General features: G+C 41.6%; 2 protein-coding genes across 4 annotated transcripts; one reads left to right on the top strand and one right to left on the bottom strand.

Moving 5' to 3' along the window:
• Positions 1–1,138: 1,138 nt before the first annotated feature.
• Positions 1,139–3,072, bottom strand: LOC310799116 (guanosine-3',5'-bis(diphosphate) 3'-pyrophosphohydrolase MESH1-like; the record flags this gene model as incomplete). Its single annotated transcript, XM_083661674.1, has 4 exons — positions 2,895–3,072; positions 2,273–2,328; positions 1,759–1,999; positions 1,139–1,269 (listed from the first exon to the last, which is right to left on the bottom strand). The coding sequence occupies exons 1-4, from the start codon at positions 3,004–3,006 to the stop codon at positions 1,139–1,141; spliced, it is 540 nt and encodes a 179-aa protein (XP_083517800.1). The 5' UTR covers positions 3,007–3,072.
• A 4-nt stretch (positions 3,073–3,076) lies between these two features.
• LOC310799114 (vacuolar protein sorting-associated protein 33B) lies at positions 3,077–15,320 on the top strand. 3 transcript variants are annotated; one of them, XM_083661672.1, is made up of 24 exons: positions 3,077–3,172; positions 3,781–3,897; positions 4,747–4,827; positions 4,911–4,972; positions 5,067–5,116; positions 5,622–5,689; positions 5,799–5,844; positions 5,935–6,029; positions 7,223–7,327; positions 7,493–7,583; positions 7,668–7,745; positions 8,414–8,487; positions 8,578–8,664; positions 9,061–9,151; positions 9,346–9,420; positions 9,664–9,728; positions 9,828–9,882; positions 9,971–10,017; positions 10,620–10,752; positions 11,260–11,333; positions 11,588–11,689; positions 12,257–12,332; positions 12,459–12,578; positions 15,115–15,320. In XM_083661672.1, the coding sequence occupies exons 2-24, from the start codon at positions 3,802–3,804 to the stop codon at positions 15,192–15,194; spliced, it is 1,851 nt and encodes a 616-aa protein (XP_083517798.1). In that variant the 5' UTR covers positions 3,077–3,172; positions 3,781–3,801; the 3' UTR covers positions 15,195–15,320. The 3 variants fall into 3 exon arrangements, with proteins under 3 accessions (XP_083517798.1, XP_083517797.1, XP_083517799.1); XM_083661671.1 differs by lacking the exon at positions 3,077–3,172 and having other exon boundaries at positions 3,774–3,897; XM_083661673.1 differs by lacking the exons at positions 3,077–3,172; positions 9,664–9,728; positions 9,828–9,882 and having other exon boundaries at positions 3,774–3,897; positions 9,986–10,017.
• Positions 15,321–17,093: the final 1,773 nt, after the last annotated feature.

Genomic DNA, 17,093 nt, shown 5'->3' with positions numbered 1-17,093 from the left:
ACTTGTATGATCAAGGTACCCAGCATGATGAACCATCCTTATGACTCTTTTTTGTAAAGTGCAAATCTTTTGTAAAGTGCTTTTGTATGCATTTCCCCATACCTCAACACAATAGGACAAATATGGATCAATAAGTGCACAGTACAGAATTTGAAGTGATTTCTGATCTAAAATGTGTTTGGTTTTACCCAGTATTCCAACGCTTCTGGCTACTTTGGAGCACAAATATTTGATGTGAGGTTTCCAGCAGAGCTTATGATCGATTAACTTGAGTAAACAAGTTCAATCAGTACTTCTACTTTTACCAGTATTTTTTTTTTTACACAAGTAACTGTACTTCTACTTAAGTAAAGAACGTGTCTTTTCCTATCTCTGTCTAAAGCCCAGAGTAACACATGAGAACAATGGCTTTAAACATTCCATTTTCTACAGTGGCATTCCACCAAAACCATAAAAATAGGTCCCCTTTTGTTTTATGGAAATGATTCACCATGATGCATCATGTAATATGGTGATGAAAGCAACTGAAATCACTCAAAATACCTGCAACTCATTTCAACCTACTTTAGCTTATTGCCAACAATGTGTAGCAGCGACAAGTGAAGGGTTCTCCCAAACCACCACACATCATTATTAGACACATCAGAAATGAACATAGTTAACATGCAAATGTGATAAGACTTGTAACTACTAATTAACATAACATGTAAAGATTATTTATGGGCATCCGCAATATACGGCACAGACCCGAAAAGCACCGGAACAGATGACAATAACGATGACAATGTTCTGATGTTAACGTACCAGTTAAGCATGACAGGAAACAATGATGATAATGTCGATAATGTGAATGACAATGACGACGATGTTGATGACAATGATGTTGATGATGATGATGACTGTAACGGAACATAACTCAGCTCAAGCATTTCACCGTGTGTACTTATATTAACATCCGTGTCACAATAAACATCTTGTATCTTGTATCTTGATAAGACTTTGTAAGTGTGACGTAAAACAAGAAAATAATTATATAAACCTAAAATAAATTGAAACCAAACAACAAATAAATAGAAATATAATTTATTTTGTTCAAATAAGAAAATCTTGTGTTCAGTGTGGTGCTGTAAAGTGTTTCTCAGAGCTCCATGCCCCGCTGCTTGAACAGCTCCTCTAGTCTGTCCTCCAGAGCCTGGTTGGTCCCTCGCAGGCCTTTCACCACCTGAGACGCCCACACAAAATACTCGTGCACCCGCTCAGCTGTCCACCCTGAGACACACACACACACACACACACACACACACACACACACACACACACACACACACACACAACACACACACACACACACACACACACACACACACACACACACACACACACACACACACACACACACACACACACACAGGGAGACAGCATTAGCTGTGTTACACCAACAACAGTGACGTCTCAGGAACTGACTGACTGACAGGGCTGCAAGGAAAAGTCCCCCTGCAAGGTCCAATGTAATATTTGAAGGCAAACTGTTAGGTTTATGCTGACATCTAAGACTATATAGCACATATACTGTTGCAATTGTATGTTCTTGAAATTAATCAAATATTTTTCAGTATTTTGTCATATCGTCAAAGAATATTGTTATCATAGATTCTATGATAACTAAACTAATACCACAATATTGCAGGGTATTTCTGTGACATAGAAATACCCTGAAATATCGTGGTATTATTTTAGGGCCATATCGCCCACCCCTACCGGACGGTGTGCAGCGATTCAGGTCCCTCAGGTTGTACAGTTTGTCAGCAAGTTTGACCAGTTTGGCCTGCAGGCTGCGGTGCGGGGCGTGCTCCACCTGCAGACGCTTCCTCTCCTGCTTGGACAGGCTCTTATCGTCCGTCACCTCCTCGACAATCCGCGCCACAGTCACTCCAAACTTTGCTTCCAGCTCTGCCGGGCTGGTGTCCGTGTCCTCCACTGTGTCGTGGAGCAGAGCCGCCTGGAGCGATGAGACACAAACACAGGATCAACTAGGCCAGAAGCGGCCCTCATGATGGTTCTTCTGCCTGGCCCGGGAGGTCCAAGACAAACCACACCATTTTACTTATAAAGCAAATAAATCTAATTAAATGACCTAAATTGGCTGTTTTTGAGTGATTTTCAATATAATACATATACTGAAGAATAAGTACACAGTATGTTTTCTATGATTTAATCTAGTGATGAAATTTGATGCATTGACCAAAAATCCTAATCACAACTGACAACTCACCTGCAAAACCTCAACGTCTGTGATGCCCCCTTCATGGCTTAAGATTCGTGCTACTCCTTAAACAAACAACACACACACACACACACACACACACACACACACACACACACACACACACACACAGCTGTGAATATCAAATATACTCATAAGAGTATATGAAAATCCATAAGATTTTATTTTTAAATCGATACGTATCACGATATTGCTTACAAAATGTTAAATAACCAAATTATTATTCATCCCATTGAACTGAATGTTGGGTATGATGTCAAACAAAAAAAACTGGCAACATTGTAAATTAAATGTTCTTGTTATGATGTATTTCAACAGTAGAATTGTGTGTTACAGTATCCACAATCACCATATTCCACTCAGAGCAATAGAAGATTAATGATAAACTGAACTTCAAGTGCTGTTGGAAACACGACACCACTATTATGAATTGATGGTGGATTTGTGATTTAAATATATTTAACGTATTTTTTTATGACACTTTTGATAACAATAATTTCCTACTTCAGATCTAGGACGTAGGAGCAGAGCAGAGATCATGAACACAGGGCAAAAGAGTTTACGAGAGCACTTGAAGGCACCATAAAACCAAAGGCAGCCTGAGCGTTACCTATAGGGTGATTAATGTATGGCGTTCCTTCGGGGTCTTTACGTCGTTGGTTGCGATGTTTTTCTGCGGCAAAATTAACAGTCTCCAATAATATAATCGCGTCCGAATTCATTGCGGGAAGTTAAACACAAAAAGTGACAAAACAGCGTCAGATTTGTAGCATGTAGGCTACTCAACTTCCAACTTGCTCCTCTAGTGGTGCGTTCCGTATGCTGTCCGGAGGGAAACAACAATTCGGCTGATGGGATCCATAATACTGCTTATTGCTACGGAAACAGGTAACTGGGAATATTAAACCTTCCTGTGTTGTTGTTGTTTAGCCAGTTGATGTTTTGATTAAACGCTGCCATTTATTGAATACCAATACCACTGTGAATATATTTTCTTGTTGATGCAAGAGTTATGAAGCTATAGAGTCACTGATGCCTGTGAAGGAGCTGTTTTTTTTAGCCAACAAGCTAGGTTAGCGTTAGCTGTGATGACAGCTGAGGTTAGCTACATCAGTGATGATGATCCGTACTGTACCCCTCATTGTCCACGTTTGGGCCCCCATTTAACGGTATTTGTGTCTCTTGGATCCAAATCTGAGAATATTTTTTCATTTATTGTTTAGATAATGATTTTTGTCCTGAATTTAAATCCTGAAATCCTGAATGTATTGCATGTGGAGAGATAAGTGATAAAAAATAGTCATTATTCTATTATCTAATAGTGTTAATTTATGGGGGGGGGGGCTTCTCTGTAGGGACCCCCTTCTCTGTAGGGGGGGGGGGGGTTCTCTGTATTTCTCTTGATTGTTGGCTCTGTCCTGACATGTTCTCTTTCTGCGTGTGTGTGTGCGTGTGTGTGCGTGCGTGTGTGTGTGTGTGTGTGTGTGTAAGGTCAGTGAGGGGGAGTGTTGACCAGTATGGCTCACAGTGCCAGGAGAGATTCCCCGGAGCTGCCAGACTTCTCTCTGCTGAAGAGGCTGGCCAGAGACCAGCTCATCTACCTGCTGGAACAGGTAGGCTACTGATATCTCAGTTGTCTTTGTCTTTTCGAAGATTTGAGAGTAATGGACCAGAGATGTTGTATGGAAGGATATGATGCGAGAGTTCAACCCATATGTGACTTTGAAAGCCGATATCGATAGCTGTTTTTGTACTGACGCTGCCGATAGCTGATATTTTGTGCCAATATTTAATCTTTTTCTTTTTTCACGCCAACAATTCCAGAATTGTATTCTTATCAGTGTAGATCAGCTTCTGAAACAGCATCTGGACTCTTCATTGCAACCCAGACTGATGAAATCTCATCTCAATATACTGGCAGACTAAGGCCATGTTCACATTACAGGCAAATCCGATTTGCTGATAAAGTCATTAATCATCATTATCTTGATTGGTTCCCCAAATCTGATTTGGGAGTGTGTCCGCACTGCCACAAATCTGATTTTCAAGTTGGATCTGTGTGTCCAGACCTAAACAGCCTATCTGCATGGGTTGCTATGGTAACGACGTGGGCGTCAGTAATAAATACTTACGTTGGTGACGTGGTTTTCCTGCGCAGAAGCATTTGATGACCAGTTTGAGTGATGTTCAAATCAGATTTGGTGGATCTGTGCGTCCACACTGAAGACACATCAGTCGAAAGCACATTTGAAGCAGATTGGAAACTACCTCCATATGTGGTTTGGGACAAGTGACACAAATCAGACTTGGAGCATCCAGACTCATAAAACCAATCTGGATAAAGTCATTAATAGGTCGCTAAAGTTCACAAATCAGATTTGGCCTCCTAGTCTGAACATGGCCTAATATCAGTCTTAGACCTTATATGTCATGAGGGTGTCTGTTGTATTCTTTTCTCATAGCTGCCTGGGAGGAAGGACCTGTTCATCGAGGCAGACTTGATGAGCCCTCTGGATCGTATTGCTAACGTCTCAACACTAAAGGTAAACCTTGTTAGCTGTCCACAAGTGAAGTGAGGTTACAATTCCAATATTGTTTTCCAATGTTGTCCCCCCTTTCCTTACAGCAACATGAGGTCGACAAACTGTACAAAGTGGAATATAAACCTATAGTCAGCACTTCAGACCAGTAAGCACCCAGATACATTTATATATCAGAATTATCTACGCATTATATATACACCTGACAGACTTCCTGATCATTTGACATTTCTTTGTCATAGGCTGTGCTTCCTGATCCGTCCAAGAATCCAAACGGTGAAGTGGATATGTGGTAAGTACAGTAGAATAGAACAGAATTTCAATAGAATCATATGACATAATGCTATGGAGTCATCGTGATAGGCGATGTTGTTAATTATGATAATCTAAAGCAAATACTAATTCATATCTCTCACAAAATGAGATCTGAAACAAACAAACAAAACTAAAATACAGTTTAATCATACTTTATATTACCATGCGGTTCATTCATTGCAATGAACAGCAGTGTGGTTATTTAACACGTCATTTTGCATTATGTTATAGCAGATATTGTTATATATTAACATCAAAATAATTTCTTATATAGACCCAATTATTGTGATATTAATTTAGTCCATATTGTCGCTGTTTTCATCACAGTGCTGTTGAGTGTCATAGTGTTGTCAAATTAATAGTTTCACAACATAGTTATGCAGTTGTCACATTGTTACAATATGGTTTTTAACTACAATCATCTTCTCATCTAAATAATGAGGGCAAATTATTTTCTCATGGCCTGCCCCCTCCTTCCACAGATGTTGCCAACGCAGACAGGGCAGCTGGAAAATTCAGAAGATACAAGATCATATTTACCCCTCAGAAGGTGGCTGCTTCTTTGCGACGTTTTGCTCACTTGACTTTGTCTTGTTCTGTGTCAAATGCCTGTGAGCTTTAACTGCTGACTCTGCTCCGTCATTCTCTTCCACATCCAGTTCTATGCGTGCGAGACGGTGCTGGAGGAGCAGGGAATCTTTGGCGGTAGGCGTCCGTGGGGTGTTTTTATTTTTCATTTTTGAATAGATGAGCGTGAAGCGTAATAGGCCGACCTTGTTTTGCACCTGTCCACAGATGTGACCACTGACGAATGGGCTTTCTATCTGCTTCCACTGGACGACGACATTATCAGTCTGGAGCTCCCGGAATTCTTTCGAGACAACTATCTGGTAATGATGCACACAGGCTCTGAAATAAACACCTGCCCAGCAGCAGATGCCCAGGGACATTTGTCTTTGGTGGATAAATCGATGCAGTTCAGCCGCCACACTGACTAGAGAATATCAGTTACACGGCTTTAAACAAACAACATCCACTCCATTACACAATAACTGTTTCCTGAATGGTGCCATATTATTCAGTTTTGCCGATTTTGTTTTCAAATACTATAGCAGAAGAATACTGTTCATTATGTTTTGCAAATAGTTTATTTAAGGGGGTTTATTGAACACATTTCCTATAATACGGCCCCTTTAAGGGTGTCTATACTAGCACTTAGAACAGTGGTGGGCAATTATTTTTCATGGCAGGCCACATGAGAAACCCAGATTGTTGCCGGGGGCCGAACAAATATTGTCATGCCGTAACCCAGGAACTTTGATGATAGAGAGGACCACAAAAAAAATGTCCTCGCTACCAGAGGGCCAGATTTTGCTGAGGGTTCCGAACGGTGCCACACACATTTTTTGGGGGCATTTGAAGTCAGGTTTAGAGAATTAACTCATTTTAAATTAACAGTTGTGATGTCATTATTCAGTCTTAAACACCAATCTTTTATCCTTTTCTCACTCACTCCTATGTCACCACCTGCTCTCCCTGCAGGGCTTGAAATTATCTTTTTTGACCACCTGCCAATGTGGCTGCTAGATTTCAAAGTTACAAGCCAATTAGAATTTCCACTAGCCAAAATGTTTTTCTTGAAATAAACCAGAATATGAGTGGGTTAATTTAAGCATAAATTATCAGACAATTATCAATCAAGTATCAGTAAGTGGCCCGGGATTCTCAAAGCCTGTGTTGAGGGTCACACGAACAAAAATGCACTCTTGAAGCTAAATAAATCCAAAACCAACAAGTTAATTATTTACATTTTTACTTCAATGTAGAACAGTCATTTCTTACACATGAGATTACTTTTAGCCTTTTAGTCATAAAGATTATTGAAAGATATTCCATATTCCAGACTGAAATGTTATAACAGAAGTGGAGTATTGGCCAGAATGACATGAACATTTGGACACTTATTCAGCGGGTATCTTGCATGTTGCCTTCAGGTGCACTGTAAAAATTTGCAATTCCAGCGCGGGCCACACAGGGGGGCCGCCAGTTGCCCAGGTCTGACTTAGAACTTGTGTTTTCCCAGGAAGGGGACCAGCGCTGGGTGAGGACGGCCGGCAGCGCGCTCCATCTCCTTCACTCCCTGTACGGCCCGTTCTCCAAGGTCTACGGGATCGGACGATGTTCCAAGGTAGGATCAGAGATGCTATAATGGGACGTAACTCGCTCAACCGCAGTTTTGATAAGCTCAACTTTAACAAAGCTACTGTTTATTTGTTGGTTTTTTAAAGATGCACACGATAAAGGATTGATCTTCTATTAATCCTGTCTCTCTCTTCCTTGTGTCTGCTACCAGATGGCATATGAATCGTGGAGGGAGCAGGTAGAGGAGGGAGAACAAAAGGCTCGACAAGCTGAAATCGGAAATGTTTTTCTCATTGATCGAGGTATGAGGCCATGTGTTGTGTTCTTCTATTGGTGGATGCCGTTCTGCACTTTTTCTCGCTAACAGTTTGTGGTTATCGTTGCAGATGTGGACTTTGTTTCTCCTCTGTGCTCACAAGTTGTCTATGAAGGACTAGTGGATGACATCTTTAGGATCAAATGTGGTAAGTGTTATAATAGCAACATGTGAATTCAAGGAGGTGTGTGTGTGTGTGTGTTTGTTTGTGTGTGTGTGCGTGCGCGCGCGCGTGTGTGTGTGCGTGTGCGTGCGTGCATGCGTGCGTGCGTGCGTGATGATGTCTTCTCAACTGAAACAAGTCAATGGTGTCGGTGGACAAAATATCTATTTTCGTTGACCTGGAAGACCTCAGGTGTTGGTGGACAGTGGGATGTTGGAGCGCTCTGACGGCATTGTTTATCTGTAGATTTAGATAGCGCTGGAACGATTAGTCGATTAACCAATTGGTCAATCGAGAGAAAATACATTTTTAATTTGAGTCAGTTATCAATATCAAGTTGGGATGTCTAACATTTACTGGATACAGCTTCAAAAATGCCATGATTTGCTGTTTTTCTTAGTTTCATACCATTAAAATGAATAACCATAAAAGAAAAGAAATAAAATTAATACTTGGGCTTTGTCATTATTTTCATAATGCTTATAGACTAAATGACTAGTCGAGGGGGAAAATATGGGGTTAATCAATAATTAAAATAATCAGTTGCAGCCCTAGAAATTGATTTTTTTTGCCAAATGAAATTTTGGGTGCAGACTATTGTGAGCTTTCCTCTGGGTAGACGTGTAATTCTCATCGGATCATTTGTTGTGTAGGATGTGTGGAGTTTGGACCTGAAGTTACCTCCTCTGACAAAAGTATAAAAGTGATGCTGAACTCTCAAGATAAGGTAGGGGAGATGCTAGAAATAGCTAGAAATCTGTTGTTTGATTTCATCATTGATTGAAAGTGCCTCTCTAACTTTTGACACGTCTCTTAGGTCTTCAATGAAATCCGAAATGAACATTTCTCCAACGTGTTTGGCTTCCTCAGTCAGAAAGCCAGGAATCTCCAGACTGCTTATGATGTGAGTGACCATGAGAAGAGAAGAACTCTCAGAGCTCATCAGTCTTCCTATCTGGAGGAAACCCCAGGGGAGCACGGGGAGAACATGCAAACGCCACACAGAAAGGCCCTTTTTGACGACCCCACCTGGGCAGTAGGCACTGAGGACATGGGGATGGGGACACACCCTCAGCGTCCCAGGCGGGAATTGAACCCAGGACCTTCTTGCTCATCAGTCTTTTTTTATTCTCATTTTTTCCTGATTTTTCTCTGGAGCTGGAGGTGACACAGGGGCGCGAACCTGCGCCCCATGTGTTGATAGGCAGGGAATTTACCGCTGCACTACCCGGACAACTCATCCAAGTCTTTGATTTTAAGCTGACTGACGTAACGGACACGGTTTTCTTTAAATCCACAGAAACGTCGTGGGATGGACATTCAACAGATGAAGACATTTGTGTCAGAGGAGCTAAAGGGTTTAAAACAAGAACATCGACTCCTCAGCTTACGTGAGTGTCACAGTGATATACAATACGTGAGATGGATGTGAATCAGGTTTTTCTTATATACAAGAAATATCGCACGCTCATCTCAAGTTAAGCAATTGTGCACCGCGCGCAGACCCCCTCTGCCTCAGTATACTAGTGAGATATTATTTGCACCACTGAATTGCTGACAAGCACATTCTCTTAATCTCTTTCAGATATTGGTGCGAGCGAATCGATGATGAAGAAGAAAACAAAGCAGGACTTCCAGGAGCTGCTGAAGACTGAACATTGTAATATTGCTCTACTACTATTGCTTTACTACACTGTTGTGATTTTCTGGAAATGGGTGTCTTCTTAAATCATGTCATGTCATGTCATGTCATGTAATTTTTTTTTCTTTTTCTGGATATTTTGAGTCTATGCTATTTCAGTCTCGAGTGGAAAGACTGGATACCTTCAACTTTTGAAAGTCTTTGTAGTATATTACATGCTATTGCTTGGGATACTAATCTTGATTTCTCCTACTCTGCCAGCCTTACTTGAAGGCTTTGAAATCCGTGAATGCATTAACTTCATAGAGGAGCACATCAATAGACAGGTAAGTGAATCAAATATGGAAATGTGGATGATAACTATGATAGAAAACTCTGCTCTCATGTGTTGGCTGTGTCCTCTTATTCTCTTTCATTTCCTGAAGGTGTCCATGATAGAAAGTCTCAGACTCCTTTGTCTCCTGTCTCTCACGGAAAACGGTGAGTTGTCTTGATATTTGATGCGAGAGACGGAATCAAAATGCACCTCGTGCTGTAATAACACCGGTGCGTTTGTCTTTTCTCACAGGACTCCTGCCGAAAGATTACCGATCATTAAAAGCACAATATCTTCAGGTGAGCCTTAACATCTGTCTAGTTCTGCTTTTTGAAATTGTTGCTTCTGACGGGTTCCTCAACCTTCATGTCGAGGATTCCAAAATAGACATGAAACCACAGGTCCCCTTTTGACACATTTCTCCTGAGAAACCACAAGAGAAGACATTTGTGGTTAGATATGACTTAGGAGAAGTAGTACATGGTATACCCTAGATCAGAGGTTCTCAAATGTTTTTCAGCCAAGGACCCCTTACAAGATAGAAAATATACCGGGGCTTAATTGTTTCCACGGTAACGTGCTTGACTTATAAATTGATACGTTTGTTGAATTAGAATGTAATCCATGAACCATTTTGGATTTAAAGCATCAAATATTTTCATTTAACTATGTAGCTTTTGCAAAAAAATAAAAAATAAAAAGGTTTTTATTTTAATTTTCCTGAAAACTTTTCGCGGACCCCCTAGCAAAGTGCCACGGAGCCCTGCGGGTCCCCGGACCCCCATTTGAGAACCACTGCCCTAGATAACAGTGATACCTTAAACATTATTTCATTGTAATAATAGTGAGTAAAATCGCAGGGAGCTTTGACTAATCCACATTTTGCTGCGGACCCGGTCAGAGTTATGGAGTGGACCATCTGCTCACATTTGCCAACCTGAGGCAGCTGGGCTTGCTGGTGGAGCAGCAGCCCGGAGAAACATTGACGGTCATGGAGAGCAAAGTGGGAAAACTAGTCAACGACAAGACTGCAGGTGAGACAGCCTGAGTGTGATTTATGTACTTATGTTCTTATGTCCCACTCGTCAAAAGTTGGCTTGAAACACTCCTTCTGTGTGGCGTTTTGCTAAATCATCTGTGTGTAGATGTAACAGGTGTTATTTATTTATTTATTTATTTAACTATTATTTATTTATTTATTTTATTACTATCCTTGTCTATTTAATCTTTTTCTTTCTTCCTAATGTCACTTCACGAGTTGATAATGTCATTTCACTTTTCGTTTGTTTTATGCGCGTCGTGTGAAATGTGCTACAGTATCTCACTACTAATTAGGCTAGGGGTTCCTCACGGCGGGCTCATGGCTCACAATTGCTCAACGAGCACGCTAGATATGAGCGTGCAAAGCGTGCAATTGTTCTAGTATAAATAAAGTTGGCCTTGCCTTTCCCTTGCCTTATATCATAATTATTGTGCTGTTGGAAATGCAATTTCTAAAATACTGTCCTGATCCTCCCACTCCCACAATTGCTTCTTTCTAGGAAAGCTGACTGATGCCTTTTCTTCCTTGGCAAGGAAGAGCAATTTCAGAGCCTTGAGCAGAAGACTGAACCTGGTAAGTGATGGTTCTCTTCTAAAACAGGACTGTGGTGCATCTGTGAGGACATATGGACAGGATTAGCCCTAAAAAAATGCTGAATATAACATATATATAATATTGAGATTTGAAGTGTGAGCATGTGTACATTTACTCTGACACTCCAGTAATGCGTACAGCATAGTCCCTGACCACTAATATTGTTTTAAACCCTGGCATGATTTAGAGTATCTAACATTAGTAACTGTATTGTCGTGTTATTTTCTGTGAAGGTGCCGAAGGCAGATGAAGAATATGACCTGCGTGTCCCACGGGACATGGCTTACATCTTCAGCGGGGCCTACGTTCCTCTTAGCTGCAAGCTCATCGAGCAGGTGGGCAAGTCGTTTATAGTTTATTTATAGAGAGCCAAAGGGAACGTCACTTCCTGCTTCAGCACTGTACCAGAGATTTTTGTCCGCCATTTATTTTCCCATAGACATTTCGTAAAATGCTTAGAAATAAAAATAAAAATAGTTGTACTTGGCCAAACCAAACGGCCCAGCTATATTTAGAATCGGGAGAGACTATAGAACCTTTCACTAGGACCAAAACTTAAAAACACATAGAAAAAATATTTTCTTTAAATGCGCACATTTGTTTTTACGTTTTCGTCTGAGTGAAATGTTATGTGGTCTCTCCTGTTTCTAAATATATCTGAACCGTTTGGTTTGAACAAGTAAAACTATTTTGATTTCATTTTACTAAATGTCTATGGGAAAATAAATGGCGGATGAAAATCTCTGGTACAGTGCTGAAGCAGGAAGTGACGTTCCACTTTGGCTCTCTATATGATCTGATTATTTTGTTCACAAAGGAGGAAGAACGTCCAAATGAAACGTGAAAGGCGATGAGTGCCGTGACGAAGCTTTTTGCTTCTTCTTGGTGTGTGTCATCTGTAGGTGCTGGAGCGAGACGGCTGGACCGGCCTTGAAGAAGTCACCAGGATGCTCAATGGACATGAATTTGCCGTCTCAGGTCAAACACTATGAAGTTAACAACGTTAGCTGCTAGCTGCCAAGTCACGTCCGCGTGCGGTTTCTGTCTTAACCTCCCCGTTTTGAACCCGCTGAGTGTTGAAGGTTCTCTGTGTCTCATCATCAGGCAGCAACGGAGCTGATTCCAGAGCCAAGAGTGATGCTCAGCGCATCATCCTGGTCATGTTCCTCGGCGGCTGCACCTTCTCTGAGATTTCAGCGTTACGTTTCCTGGGAAGGGAGCGAGGTAAACATCACACCCGGGCATAGACCACTTTTGTGTTTGCAAACGGCGATTACGTATTTTCGTGGGCGGGGCCGAACTGGGGGCAGAAAGTGAACCGTACTCTCTGTGGGGATGGTCTAGGATCCAAATAAATGGTTAAAGAGGCAGTGCCGGACATCGTCATATACCCAGCGGGAAAGCTCAGCGTCTATACGGCGGAGCCGCGGCACAAGACATTTTTTCCCTTATCCCGGGAATCTCTCCACCTTGTCTCCTACTTGCAGGGAGTATTGAAGGCAAGAGTTGAATTGTTTTTGACAACAGCGCTGCCGCCATTTTGGCCTGAAACAGTCTCAATGGCTGAATGGGACAACAGCACAGAACCATGACAGCCGATCAGAGGTGTTTCCTTCAGGCCAAAATGGCGGATTTGCTGTGCGCCTCTCCTGCCACCACGCAACTGCATTGACGTAAACCCGTGACGTCCACTCCAAATTGGTCTATTGGGGGGGGGGGGGAGGGGTACTAATCTACATCTCGTGGGCACATCTCGGTGCACTGCTCAAATCCTGTGCGCACATCTCAGCTCAAAGTAACCGACGGACGGACGGACACACATGTCACTTACAGAAACGGCTGCACAGCTTCAAAATGACCTGACGTGAGATTGTTGGTGGGGACTTTTGATAGTAAAGGATAATAGACTAACAGTGTTTTAAGTCAGTACCAACGGTCCAGGTTCCTCTGTGGGTGTCTGCACACAGTCAGCGTAGTTGCCGATATCAGGCTTGTTTTCCTCCCTCCAGAAGAAGCCATTTTCTGCCATTCAGTCTTGTCCCGTATAAAAAATAAAAATACAAAAATACAAAAATAAAATCCACCGTCAGCGTCACCATGGAAAACATGAAACCATAATGCTGAGGATGTTGTGGCCAGTGCCTTCCTGTTTGCTGCCGTGTGCCGGGGCAGCAGGCTGAGGGCAGCGGACGCCAACAGACTCAACAAACTGATCCGCAAGGCCAGGGACATCGTGGGGCTGGAGCTGAGCTCTCTGACAGCAGTGTCAGAGAGAAGGAACGTGGTCCAAGTTACGTTCCGTCCTGGTGCGACGTCTCCCACCCCACTCCATGACGAGCTGGTCGAACACAGGAGCACGTTTAGTGCAAGACTGATTGCACCACAGAGCGCCACAGGAAATCATCACTCCCTGCGGCCATCAAACTCTATAACTCCGCCCTCAGAGCGTTCGGGGGAGGGGGGCACTTTTGGATCATGTGATTGATTGTACAATAAACCCAATGCAATAACTGCTAAACACTGCAATGTGTGCAATAATTCAATAATCCACACTGTTACAGATTATTTTACTGACTGGACCTAATGCACCTTACTGTTTATTATTATGACTTACTATCACTCACACTGCTGTATATAAGATAATATTATGTACCTCACTATTCACTTGTAGGAGAAGGCACATATTTATGTAAGGGATAATGTATATTGAGGCGGTGATTACGGGGGAAATAATGACCGACAGGTGATGATTGAGCCCGACGCGCAGCGGAGGGCTTAATCATCACCTGAAGGTCATTATTTCCCAGTAATCACCGCCTCAATATACATTATCCCGCTTAGAACATGGCCTACAACTAAATCATTCAATAATCTGACAAAAATAATTATTCAAATAGATTTTTTAATAGCGTTTTCAACGACAAAGCGGTTTCATTCGTAATTGGCACACAAGACACCACAGCTGCAACTGGTTGGCCTCATTAGTAGTGTTTGCTGACAAAAAGCTCTTATCAACTGATTAATCCAGGTGTGGCAGAGCAGCGGTCGGTTGTCGAGAAATAATGACCGGTGAATCTTGTTGATTGACCAATCAGAATCGAGTATTCAAGAGAGCCGTGTTCTAAGACACTTTATTGTATATAGGCTATCTATCTTCTATTTTATTGTTTTTATGGTCTATTCCTATGCTTTGTATAATGTCTCTATGTTTATATTCTTCCCTACCTGAGTAACTGTAGCATGACAATTTCCCCTCAGCAATGAATCAAATTGTTCTGATTCTGATAAAGGACAGAAAGAAGTACAGTATGAGCCAGGAAATTATCTCCCAAAAACATACAAACTTTATTGTAAAATCCATGTCCTATTTGGGGCATCTTTGTTAGCTCGGATAACAGTTCATTTCAACCCAGGTTTGACACCATACATTTTGTATTTTAAAAACAACAAAATATACATCCAAAGGACATGTGGGAGGATTATGGGGAAATGTAAATTAAGACAGTAGCAAATGTGCTATAACTCTAAATGACAACAGTATCCTCCTTTTAATGTATTTATTTGTCAGAAACTGTATCTACAGTGTTTGCAGCTGATATGTGGAAGGAATTATTGATTTGAACAGAGATGAGAGATGAGAACATAGCTCATAAGTTAATCTACATTAGGTCTAATGTTTTGCTTCAGTTACATGGCCTGAAAGCTAAGAAATAAATGTGAAATGTGTCTTAATAAACCTTTTTCTGTTCTCTTTTTCTAGGGTACAAATTCATAGTGGTGACAACAGCGATTACAAACAGTGCAAGACTCATAGAAGCGTTGCTGGACAACCATGTATGAATTCCAGGAGGACACGCCTACAGCCTCATGATGGACAGACATTTGAGACATTCCTGCAGTGTGCAGTCACTTTTAACGTCCCTTGCATTGCCAAATGGAAAATGTTCAGTTATCCATGACCATGTGTGACAGCAAATGATGAAGTGTAAAAAGATGCACACATGAATAAATGCTTTTAACACAATTAGTTTGTTCTTCCTCCATGCAAATGTTATGTTTTAATATCATGTTAATAATGTAAGTAATAATGTATATGATTGAATATGAATTATCCAGTCTGCCAACAACAATAGCACCATTGTCGCATGGATTCTTTTTTTTTTTTTAGGTCACAGAACGCCGCACCCAAGCCAACCAACCAACATGTTACTGGTGTTTGCTCGATTTTGTTCATGGGTCTTCGGGCGATGGGCGGTTCCTGTTTGAGTAAACGGCTGAAACTCCCACCGGAAGACGTCGCGTCAGTACGTACGCGCACCCAAAGAACTACCCAATCAGAGAGCAGAGTGCGCTTGGAGCGTATTTTGAATTCTGTACAGAGTGCAACGAACAAACAGTGCAGCATTGACAGTGCAGAGTGCAGACGCGTCTCTTGGATTTTAAGATTTGAATTTAACCAGCAAACATTGGAATTCAACCATAATCGCAAAGAAGACGGGATTCAACGATGAGAAAGAGGTAACGCTTTTACAAATAATACATTTTTGTCACGTTTAACTTTTTAAACCGTGTCAAATTAACGTTAGCGTTAGCTGTTAGCTTAGCCTAGCCAGGAGCTAATGAAACTCATTTCTGCCAGCCAACGTAACGCTAGCTATGTTTCTCGCCAACATATAAGTTGTTGGTGCAGTTAATGTTATGGAACATAACTTTACGGGAGCGTAACGTTAATTAACACATGCAAATTATATTTTATTTCGTTGTTTGGTTAGCTAACGTACAGGCAAAAACAAACCGCAGGATTGACAGTGCAGAGTGCAGACAGGGGTATCTTGGAGTTTAAGATTTGAATTCAACCAGCAAAGATTGGAATTCAAACATGAGAAAGAGGTAACGCTTTTACCAATAATACATTTGTGTCACGCTGAAAAGGAGTTTTTAAACCGTGTAAAATTAACGTTAGCGTTAGCTGTTAGCTTAGTCTAGCCAGGAGCTAACTAATGAAACCTTGCCAGCCAACGTAACGCTAGCTATGTTTCTCGCTAACAGCTAAGTTGTTGGTGCAGTTGATGTTATGCTACATAACTTTACGGGAGCGTAACGTTAATTAACACATGGACATTATATTTTCTTTCGTCGTTTTGTTAGCTAACGTACGTTATAGTGCAGGCAAAAACCGTCGTTTTGAACGAATTGTTTGTCCCCCTGTCCGTCCATGCAGTGAGGTGATCGCAGCCGAGTCTGTGGCATGCTTGAATAAAGCTCTGTACCACCTGAAAGACATATGGGAGGAAATCGGAATCCCAGAGGACCAGAGACTACAGAGGACCAATACTGTGAAGAACCACATTAAGGTGAAATATCTCAATGTTAGAACAGATCCTCCTACTGCTTCGCCTCTATAACGTTACACCTGTACGTCTGCGGTCTGCATCTTCTGCTGCTTTTTTCCTCGTTTGCGTCAGGGACAGGGGTTTACAATGCATTAACGTTAGCCTGGTATCCATGCCTCTATGAATCGCAGTTTTCATCACTATTGGAACCAGAGTGCTGAAAACTGCGATTCATAGCGGCTGGATTGGATACCAGACTAGGTTTGCATCGCTTCTATTTAGGTTCGATGGTTATTTCTTAATGTGTAACGTTATAACTGTTCTGCCTTTTAACAAGTTTCAGCCTAGAATGAATATGTTACCCATGGAGTGAGTTTTACACAGGTGTGTGTGAGCAAGAAAGATG

The sequence above is a fragment of the Poromitra crassiceps genome, assembly GCF_964638095.1.
Source record: "Poromitra crassiceps genome assembly, chromosome: 27".
Taxonomy (NCBI): Eukaryota; Metazoa; Chordata; class Actinopteri; order Beryciformes; family Melamphaidae; genus Poromitra; species Poromitra crassiceps.
The sequence above is the reverse complement of the archived record's forward strand: the minus strand, read 5'-3'. Positions and strand labels throughout refer to the sequence as shown.

Coding starts and splice junctions, on each gene's coding strand:
- LOC310799114 (XM_083661672.1), top strand. CDS start 3,802: ATGGCTCACAGTGCCAGGAGAGATTCCCCGGAGCTGCCAGACTTCTCT. Junction 10,018..10,619: donor TAAAAGCACAATATCTTCAG/GTGAGCCTTAAC, acceptor GGACCCGGTCAG/AGTTATGGAGTGGACCATCT. Junction 11,690..12,256: donor GCTGCAAGCTCATCGAGCAG/GTGGGCAAGTCG, acceptor TGTCATCTGTAG/GTGCTGGAGCGAGACGGCTG.